The sequence below is a fragment of the Sciurus carolinensis genome, chromosome 17 (genome assembly GCF_902686445.1).
Source record: "Sciurus carolinensis chromosome 17, mSciCar1.2, whole genome shotgun sequence".
Classification (NCBI taxonomy): Eukaryota; Metazoa; Chordata; class Mammalia; order Rodentia; family Sciuridae; genus Sciurus; species Sciurus carolinensis.
In genome coordinates this window covers 35,451,990-35,463,317 of record NC_062229.1, presented here as the reverse complement: position 1 = coordinate 35,463,317, position 11,328 = coordinate 35,451,990, and the positions used below count along the sequence as shown (strand labels likewise).

At 41.5% G+C, this 11,328-nt stretch overlaps 1 protein-coding gene across 1 annotated transcript in view; it reads right to left on the bottom strand.

Moving 5' to 3' along the window:
• Positions 1-1,595: 1,595 nt before the first annotated feature.
• The window catches only part of Susd5 (sushi domain containing 5), a 55,147-nt gene continuing 45,414 nt past the window's right edge, over positions 1,596-11,328 (bottom strand). The window contains exon 5 of the mRNA XM_047530181.1: positions 1,596-5,126. Within this exon, the coding sequence (XP_047386137.1) occupies positions 3,829-5,126 (1,298 nt within the window). The 3' untranslated portion in view covers positions 1,596-3,828. The remainder of the gene's footprint in view (positions 5,127-11,328) is intronic.

The window sequence follows — 11,328 nt, the reverse complement described above, 5'->3', positions numbered from 1 at the left end:
AAGAGAAGGGGCGTGAGGGGAGCCAGCGAGGATGGGTCCTCAGTTGGACCAGCTTCCTCCTGATCTCATGGGATCCCTGGAGCACGAGTTATACCATAGAGCTGGTCCCACTTGAGGCGAGGAGGCCGGCCTTTTCTATCCCCAGTTATCCAGTCTAGCAGGGTAGAAGATGGGTCTCACTGTCTGGGTGAAGACAGTTCTCCAGGTGAGAAGTGTACACTTATGTGCTTACAAGCTTTTTAGCAGCTGGAAGATGAGAGTTCCTCTGCCTAGTGAAGGGAATCTGAGAGGGGCCCTGGTGGCTCATGATTTGGGAGGTAAGGACCCTTGGTGGTCACAGAGGTATAAAGGAACAAAAGGCAGATGGTATTGGTGCTGGTGGTTTCTGAGCTGGATCTCCCCATTTGTTCCTCTGGGATCTCTTTCCCACCCTTCCCTGATCCCTACAGTGTACAGTGCCTGGGCTTCCTTGCTGACTTCTCATTGCCAATGGGACCTGCCTGCAGGACACTGCAGAGTGAGAGGGGAGGTCTGAGTCTTTCAAACCCCCACACTGGCTGGGCATGATGGTGCACGTCTGTAATCCCAGCTACTCAGGAGGCTAAGGCAGGAGGATCGCAAGTTCCAGGCCAGCCTCAGCAGTTTAGCAAAGTCCTTAGCAACTTAGTGAGACCCTGACTCAAAATAAAAAATAAAAATGGGCTGGGGTTGTAGCTTAGTGGTAAATAGTAAAGCATCTTGGGTTCAATCCCCAGTACCAAAAAAGAAAAGAAAAAAAAAAAACATGTTGAACAGTGGCTGCTTCTTAAGGCCAGAACTCTTATCCTATAGTGTCTTTTCTCTTGCGGACACTCTGTCATTGGGGTCCCTACTGGTTGTCTACCATTCCCTGATGGTTCTCTTAACCCTGCCCACACCTTCATGAACTGTCTCTTCTTAACCCTCTAATTATTCCTTTGAATATCCCATAGGTTGAGCCAAGTGGGGGATCAGTTCTGGTCTCTTAGAGCAGTGCTTCTCAAACCTTACCATGGGCACCCATGGCCTGGGCATCTTGTTCAATGCAGATTCTGATTCAGCAGGTTTGGGGCAAGGCCGGAGAGTCTGCACTTCTACCAAGCTCACCGGGGTCCTGTTGGGCTGGTGCAGGAGCCTTTCCTCTATGATTGGGCCAAGGAAGACAGGGGGCAAGAGTTCCGTAGACTTCCCTGAAATTCTGCTTCAGGAGGTAACATGGCTGAGAGTTATGCTTAGAGAGGGCAGTGCAAACACAAGTATTAAGATGTTATTTTCAAGATTACTAAAGAATCCTTAAAAATAAATAAATAAATAAATAAAGCCCAGCACGGTGGCTCACACCTATAATCCCAATGGCTCTGGAGGCTGAGACAGGAGGATTGTAAATTCAAAGCTAGCCTCAGCAACTTAGACCCTAAGCAACTTAGTGAGACCCTGTCATAATTTTTTTTAAAAAAGGCCTGGGGATGTGGCTCAGTGGTTAAGCATCCCTGGCTTCAATCCCTGGTACCAAAAAAAAAAAAAAAAAAAAAAAAAAAGCGGCAAGCCAGAAATAAAATACATTCAGCAATGGTTTGGGGAAATAATTATTTATTTTAAATATATCAGAAGCTTTGTGTTAATGAAACCCCTCTCTCCCTCAGTTTTCATGAGCAACAAACATTTACCAGTCTCAAAACATGCAAAATGGCAAACAATTTTGGTTTCTTTTAATCATTCCCTTTTGACAAACATTTTTTGATTCTATAACACGAATCAAAGAAAACTTAAAAACTGATGTGCTGGATGTGCTTTGCAGTCCATATCTCCAGAATGATACAATTACATGTATTAATAATTTATAATAAATTTATTAATACATTTGTATCAGTATTACCTATTTATGTGTTGGTATAGGTTTAATGTCCTGGTTTATTACATAATAATAGTTGCTAATAGAGTCCCAATGTTGAGACAGAGGTTATTTTATATAGTTAAAAATAGAAAAGTTATCTTGCAATAGATTAGAATCTAATTTTAAAATATATACAGTCTCTGGCTTTTGTTCTGTAGTGTTCTGCTTTAGCTACACACAGAAAGCATTTCATTCCTATTATTCTAGATTTCATCTGATGCATAGATACTACAGTTGGTAACTTCAGGCCTTCACTTACCCAATTATGGGGTTAAGATCTTTGATTAAGCAGTACTGTCTTGTAGTTACTTAGTCTATTAATTTTTCAAAGCTTGCACTGAAAAGAAATGGCAAGGTTGCAAACACGTTACGAGAATTCTTTTCTTCCATAGAAAAAAACCACCACCAATGACTTTTCAACAGTAAAACGTGATCAGAATTTCTTCCATGCCACACAGAAGCACTTAGACGCCAGTGGTGTCTCAAAATAAATGTATTGCCTACATCACTTTTTACCACTGAAAACTATTTCCAAGAAGGTGATTATGATGTGTTCAATTTTGGGGCCAGTGTACAGGAGGCTGTTGGAGGTGACCCACTAGGTAGCTCCAAACACTGCCTCAGGTACAAGAGGCCATGCCTGGCTTCCATGCAAGATGAACCATGGGTGCTACTCATCTTGGGCTCCTCTAGAGTTTCTGCTGGCCTTAGAGCTCACAATTAATGATATAAACCAATGTCTCTCACACTCAAGTACAGATCGGAATTGCCTGGAAGGTTTGTTAAGCCAGCCAGAGCGGGTCCCACCCCCAGGGTTTCTGTTTCCTGAGTCTGGGGTGGTCCTAGCGAATTTGCATCTCCAACAAATTTCCAGGTGATGCTGAATTGGCCAGTCTTGAGGACCACCCTTTGTGAGCCACTGTCACAAACAATACTTGCCGAATCTCTATAGGATGACCTAGGTGCTATGAAATGGGTTACTCAGTAGCCCAGATGGACTGTCCCACACAAGTAAGGAACAGATCAGCACAGGTCATTTCATGTTCCTTTTTAATTCTTCATCTCCATCAGGTAGCTTTCCCTACTTGACATCTAGTCTTTGGCCGCCTTCGAACATTTTTTTCCCTCCATGTCATTCCCTCTTACTGGAGTTCGGACAAATGGTTAATCCTGAGAGAGGAAACTAAAGATTGAGTTTTGTTAGTCCTGGCAAAGATTCCAAGATGTTCTTAAGCACAGACTGGTCAAGAACAACTAGAGGAAATGATCCTTCCTGGTACAAACCTCACCTTGTTTTTAAACAACAATGGGCTATCCCACAGATTGGAGGGAACAGAGGTGGATGTGTATCTCTTCACTCCTCCCCAAAGCAAAATGTCTGTCTTAAATTCTCTCCAGTTCCAAAAAACAGTTAAAAGGAAATGCCAGAGTTTCTAGACAAAGCCCTGGTTCTTGGCTCTTCGGTCCCAGCAACATCACAACATTAAAAGGTAATGACCCATTATTTTTCGGTATCCCGCTCTCAGAAGCAGATGTCATTGTCCCAAGCAACACTGCCCTCAGAGGCTTGGTGTATTAAGCCTATTTTTAAAATTTCAGGACACGGAGTCAGTGATTTTCTTTCTTATAAAAGGAAAAGAAGACAAGGGTTTGATGAAGCGAGAGGTGATTTTTGACCTTATGTTGGAATTAGGGCCCACGTACAGGTCTTAGTGCAATTAATTCCAGGGCAGATGGTTGAGGAGACATTGAACTAGGTCACAAACCCACCAAAACCTTCCTGCCCTGCCGGGTGTCCCCAGAGACACTTCTCAGCCTGCAGAACACAGACCTGAGGGGAAAGAAGAGGAGCCCTACTCCATCTGAGCTCTTGTGAATCTCAGCGTGGTGCACCACAGTTCTTCCTCCGAAGGTGCTTAGACTTTCTCCATCTCGATCTGCTGGTGATAGTGCCGAGCCTGCCGCTGGCCGACGTTCAGCTTGTACACGGAGCTCTTATGCTGGCACCTGTGGTAGCCCCACACAGCCCCCACACTTGCCAGGAGCAGTAGCAGGCACAGGACCGTGACAATGGTGGCGATCACGGGGCCTCTGCTGAGGCTGGGACACTCGTCTCCCACACAGGGCTCCAAAGTTGGAAGAAGCTCTGCCTCACTTGCACCTGGCCCAGGGCCTGCCTGTCCTAGGAAGTCCTCGGACAGCAGGTATGGGAAGCTGTCCTGGACCTCAGGAGCAGTGGTGTCCCCTGGAAGTGTGGTGGCCTCTGTGCTAGTTGAGGGGAGGTGGGGAGGCACTGGCTGGACAGCAGTTGTTATTTTCTCCAGGATGGAGTGGGTGAGTTCATGGGGTAGGGTGGCCATGGGAGACCTGTCTGTGGTGAGTCTCCAAGGTGCAGTTGACTGGTACTTGGTCGAGTCACCATTCCTATTGTGGGGACCCTCAGGCTCAGACACGTTTATGGGTCCAAGAGCCAGAGCCTCCACATCTTGCATTTGAGATGGAAGAACTGAAGTATGGGTCATGTCCTCACTTGGTGTGAGAGTGGTGCTCCTGGGCTTCTTGACTTCCACAAGGATGGGCTGATCAGGAGTCACAAGAACACTTTCATCCAGTCCTACTGACCCATCCCCTTTGTCCCCCTCATCCTCCCCTTCTACCTCCGCTTTCCTCCAAGCCCTGTCCGTCACAGGGTAGCCATCTAACCAGGATTCATCACTGCTGCTCACCACTGGGTCCCCTGCCCTGCTGTCATTCCTGTCCACGAAAGGTCCCAAGGGGCCATCAGTGCTACCGTAGGTCACCTTGGATTCAGGCTCACCTGGGACCACTTTCACTCCACTGTGGTTGTCTCCAGCAGGAAACTGCTTTTTGGTGTCATCATCCACGTCCTTTTCCAACTCGGGCTTGTGGAAAGTCTCCGCAGGAAACCAGAGCGAGTACTTCTGGTTTAGTTGGGATTTTGGCCAGTCTGTGTGGACACTGCTCTCAGAGCCAGGCAAGCCTGTGGTTGGCACAAATGCTTGATCCCAGGCTACGTTTTCCTTCCCCACAGAAATGGAGACCAGCCGGTCTTGCTTTGGTGTCTCCTCAAAGGCTTCTCCCTGATCTTTGTCCTCTTCTGCCTCTGTCCGGGAATCTTCCATGAGCTCTTTGAATGACACAGATCGGTCATCAGGGAAATTATCTTCATAGTCGATAAGTGCCTCGGACTCCTCTGGAGGGAAAGAGGGAAAGACTTCATTAGGCCAAAGGCACAAAGCCAGTGAGAACACCATAAATGGAAATGAGAAGTACAAGGACAGGAAGAGAATAAATAATACTGTTACCGCTCACAGGGGATATGACCGTGTGTCATAGATAACCCCAAAGAACCTTCACATAAACCATTACAATTAATACGTGAGTTTATCAAGGACACTGGGTCTACGTTCAATATAAAGCATCAAATATGTCTAGTTACTCACAATAAACAGAAAAAATGTAAAGGATGCCATTTACAAGTATGTGAAAAAAAAAATCAGATGCCTAAGAATAAATCTAACAAAAAGTTTGAAGGACTTCTACATGAGACAAGACAAAATATTCATGTATAAAACTAAAGACCTAAGTAAATGAAGAAATATACCATGTAATGGAAGGCTCAAAAGTTCAAGTCTGTTCAAATTGATCTACATGGATTTAATAGAGTTCTAAAAATCTCAGACAACTAACAAGCTGATGTTAAAATGTATAGAAATGCAATAGCCCAAGCATAGACAAGGCAATCTTGAAAAAGACCTGGAAGACATACATTACAAGATTTGAAGACTTACAACAAAACTGGATTACCTTTTAAACCTGTGATATTGGCACAAGGATAGGTCATTGGACTGTATTAAATTAAGAACTTCTGTTCATCAAAAGCCACTACAAAGAGTTGGGGAAGATATTTGCAATACATGTAACCTCTGAAGGGCTTGTATCCAGAAATTAAAAACAACACATGCAAATCAGTACTAAATAGACAAACCACAGAAGAGATGGCAAGATGCTTGAATCAGTACATCACAAAAAGCTGTCCAAAGACTCATTACACATGTGAGAGGGTGTGTAACCTCACTAGTAAGAGAGAAATGCTAATTATAGTCACAATGAAATACAACTGCACAGTATCACAATGGTATAATTACCAGACTGATGATAGCAAGTGTTAACAAGGATAGAAAGCACTATTAGTGGGAGTATGAATTGGCACAACCGCTATGGAAAACTGGGCATTCCTACTAAGATTGAACATATGGGTGCAACATGCCAATTCTATTCCTAAATATACACTCAACAGTAATAGTGCATACGGGCACCAAATTTCATGCACAAGAAAGTTCATAATTGCCACAACAGGAAACAATAAGAAGGTCCATTAACTGTAGAACTGGTACATATAGTACATCCATTCAATGAAAATCAATGAACATGGACCAATCATAGCTTTTCACAACCACATGGATGGATGAGCCAAAATGTTGAGCACAATAAGTCAGGCAATTGTGGTGATTCATTTACACAAAGTTTTAAACCAAGCAGAACCAGCCTATGCCATTCAAAGCCAGGATGGTGGCTACACTTGGAAAGAGAGGGTAAGGACTGGGTCTGGGTACAAGCAGGAACTTGGGGGTGCTGAGAGCATTCTACTTTTTTAAATTTATTTTTTGTTGGTGCATTATAATTACACACAATAGTGGAATTCATTATGTTGTGTTTGCACTGCACATAACACAATTTGATCAATCTCATTCCCCAGTACCTTCCTTTCCCTTTCTCTTCCCTCCCAACATAATAATTCTTGACCTGTGTGGTGATTAAATTTTTTCGTCAATTTTTTGATCATCTGCTGATCTGCCTTACAATTTGTTGTAACTAAATTTAAAAAATCCATGTTTGATGTAGCAAAATGAAATTAAACCTCTGTCTCTCACCCTGCATGAAGCTTAATTCAAAGTGGATCAAAGACTTAGGCACTAGAACAGAGACCCTGTGTCTAATAGAAGAAAAAGCAGGTCCAAATCTTCATCACGTTTGCTGAACATCTGACTTCCTTAACAAGACCCCTGAAGCATGAGGAGTTAAATCAAGAATCAATAAATGTGGACTCAGTGGTAGAGCACAGGGTTTGATCCTCAGCACACATAAAAATAAATAAGTAAAGACATTGTGTCCATCTTCAACCAAAAAATATTTTTAAAAAAGAACCAATAAATGGGATGAATTCAAACTAAAAAGCTTCTTCTCACAAAGGAAACAATAACATGAAGAGAAAGCCTACAGAACAGGAGAAAATCTTTACCACATGCACCTCGGATAAAGCATTAATCTCTAGGATATATAAAGAACTCAAAAAACTTAACACCAAAAAAATCAATAACCCAATCAATAAATGGGCTAAGGAACTGAACAGACACTTCACTGAAGAAGAAATAAAATCAATCAACAAATACATGAAAAACTTTTAACATCTCTAGCAATTAGAGAAATTCAAATCAAAATTCTTAAGATTTCATCTCACTCGAGCCAGAATGGCAATTATCAAGAATACAAACAATAAATGTTGATGAGGATGTGGGGGAAAAGGTACACTCATACAATGCTGGTGGGACTGCAAATAGGTGTAGCCATTATGGAAACCAGTGTGGATATTTTTCAGAAAACTTGGAATGGAACCACCATTTGATCCAGCTATCCCACTCCTTGGTTTATATCCAAAGGACTTAAAATCAACATACTACAGTGACACAGCCACATCAATGTTTACAGCAGCTCAACCCACAATAGCTAAACTACGGAACCAGCCTAGGTGCCCTTCAACAGATGAATGGATAAAGAAACTGTGGTATATCTACACAATGGAATTACTACTCAGCTTTAAAGAAGAATGAAATTAAGGCATTTGCTGGTAAATGGATGGAACTGGAGAATATCATGCTAAGTTAAATAAGCCAATCCCGAAAAATCAAAGGTCGAATGTTTTTTCTGATATGTGGACACACAATAAGAGTGTGTTGGGGGAGAAGAATAGAATTACTTTTGATTAGGTAGAGGGGAGTGAAGGGGGGGGGGGGAAGGATAGTAGAATGAATCAGATATTATTACTGTACATACATATATGACTACATGACAGGTAGGATTCTACATCATGTACAACCAGAAAAATGAGAAATCATACTCCATTTATATATGATGTAATTAAAACCAAATAAAAAATGCATGTTTGAAAATATGGATCTGCTCTTTGTAGAACTTCTGAGTGACACTATACTACAAAGTATTCTGAATCAGACTAAGTAAGGACACAAGGCACCATACTTAGGAGACCAGAACATAAGAATTGCTTTATGCGACAGAATCATGCAGGTCAAAAAGGCTCCAGAAAGTGGTATTCTCAGAAGAGAACAGTCCTTTAGTTTTTCCCCTCTCTTAATGGTCTTTGAAAGTCAAGTCCTACTGGAAAACACACTTGGATATTAAAACAGAGGGTTTCCCCAATTCACGTCATAACTTCAAAAGCACACAGTGCAAAGTGCTCCAGTACCTTGGTCTACAATGAACACTACAGTGCCACGTGGTCCATTTCTGGACTCTGAGACAAGACTCATGGCTATCTGTCCTATTCCTAAAGATCCTTAGAGAATAAGACCCTATATCTTGCTTATTTAATGTCTTTTAGAATTGTATATAAAATTTTTAATCCTTTCTGACAAAATTTAAACCCATTCAACTGTGTCCTCAATCCAAAATGGAAAAGAATGAAGAGCAAACATTGCTGCATGTATGTTTTATGCTTAGGAAAGGACAGTCTCATCATTGTTTTGGGGGACTGTCTAACCCAGGTTGTCCTATTCACAAATTCCTAGACAAAAACTATCAGATGGCCAGACCATTTGACTAGCCTTGTAGAATTCCAACACAGAGTCCAAGCGCTGACTCTATGCGTATTTCCTATCACATTATCACTCCCGGAATACACAGACAAATCATACTGAATCCAGATGGAGATTTGAGAAGGCTGAGTTAAATCTTCCACCACAGGAGAAGGTGGTTAGACTGCTTGCACAACTGTATTCACTGACTGGCTGTGACAGAAGAATTTCCAAAATGGCCACAGTTCTCCACTCTTTCCTTTATCAAATCCTTCTATCATTGAACTTTGCAACTCTTCCCATCAAGAGGTGGGACCCCTTTTCTATCTCTGTAGTCTAGATTTGCCTCATCACTTGTTTTGACCTATAGAAGGCAGTGGAAGTCTTGCATTCTTCTCTTCTCCCTCTTGGAACCCTGCAGGCTGCCATGTCAACAAGACACTGAAGGATAAGAAACTATGTGCAGGAGAGATGAATGTCCCAACTGAGGTCATCCCAGACCAGCCAGCTCCAGGTGACCTGGAAGCTAACCATGTTCCCTTGAGTGAGCCCAGTCAGAAGAACAGTCCAGCTGAGCCCAGCCCCAACTGATAACCCAAAGATTTGGAGCCAAATAACTGACTGTTGTATTAAGTCACAAGTTTTTTGGGGGATGGTCTATTACATGGAAAAAACTAACTAATACGCTAGCAAGCTGCTTGAGGGAAAAGGCCTAGGCATTGTATCCCTGAGTGGAATAGTGCCTGGCTTATCACAGGAATTCTTATAGATATTCTCGAGCCAGTGAAAAAGTAAATGATTCTGGGAGGAAAAGTTTGCTCAGACCCTGAGCTTCTCTTTGTCCCTGCCTCATAAATGCTTGGAACCAAGACCTATTTCCAGCAGCAGTCTCCCAAACACAAAAGGACTATGTGACCACTTTCGAAGTATGAGGAATTAGTTATTTGTACCTGTAGTCCGTCATTACACCCAAAGATCCTCTGAAAGGACGCCATTGTTGAAGGACTAGTTGAATACACGTATATGCTTATTGGCAAGCACCACGCACATGCACACACACACATACACACTCTCTTACATGCTAAGAGCATTTATTTTCTTTCCAGCTTCTCCTTGGTGCCTTGGCCTCTAATTTAAAAGGGCACCCAGTAGAACTTCCTCCTCACTGCTGGTAGATTCATTATAACAAGGCAGAGAGGTGAATTTTTCTTCATCAGAATTTACTCTTAATGCAAAGAAACTTGACTCTTCTCATATCTCACAGGTCATATTTTGCCCCAAATCTGCTACATCCAGTTTGCTTTTAATTAAAAAATGATTAAAAACAAGAGCTTTTCTACATACCAATGATAAACACCCTGAGAAAGAAATCAGGAAAACAATTTCACTCAAATATCATAAGAAAAATAACAAGGAGATGAAAGAAAATTACAGTGGAATAGAAAAGACACCGAGACAAACTCACACAGCCATAGTCATTAGATACTCGAAACTAGATTCCTATCTCTTACCCTGTACAGCAATCAATTCAAAATAGACCGGAAACCTAAGTATAATACCAGAAACATTGCAACTAATGAAAGAAAACATAGGGAAAATCCTTCAACATATAGGTACAGGCAATAATTTCCTGAATAAGATTCCTATAGCTCAGGAAATAATGCTGAGAATTAATAAATGGAATACCATCAAATTAAAAAGCTTTTGCACAGCAAATGAAACAAGAAAGCAAAGATACGGCTTACACAATGGGAGAAAAATCTTTGCTAACTATTCTTCTGACAGAGGTTTCATATCCAGAATATATAAAGAACTCAAAAAACAAACAAAAAGACCAAATTATCCCATTCAATAACTGGGCAAATGAACTGAACAGACACTTTTCAAAAGAAGAAGTACAACTGCCAACAATTATGTGAAAGAATGTTCATCATCTGTAGCCACCAGGGAAATGCAAAATAAAATTGCATTGAAATTCCATCTCACCTGGGTCAGTAGAACGGCAATTATCAAGAATACAAGTAATAAGGGGCTGGGGTTGTAGCTCAGTGGTAGAGCACTTGCTTAGCACATGTGAGGCACTGAGGTTGAGCCTCAAGCACCACATAAAATAAATAAATAAATAAATAAATAAATAAATAAATAAATAAATAAATAAAATAAAGGTACTATGTCCATCTAAAGCTAAAACAATTAAAAGAGAATACAAGTAATAAGTGCTGGTGAGGATTGGGATAAAAGGAACTCTTATACACTGTTGGTAGGTATGTAAACTAGTACAGCAATTATGGAAATCAATATGGAGGTTCCTCAAAAAACTAAAAATAAGAACTATCATAGATCCAACTATACCACTCCTCAGTATCTATCTGAAAGAATTAAAGTCAGCATTCTTTAGAGATGAATGCATACCTATGTTTACTATGGCACAATTCACAAGTTATGGTACCAGCCTAGGTGTCCATCAACAGATGAATGAATACAGAAAATGTGGTACATATACACAATGGGGCTTTGTTCAGT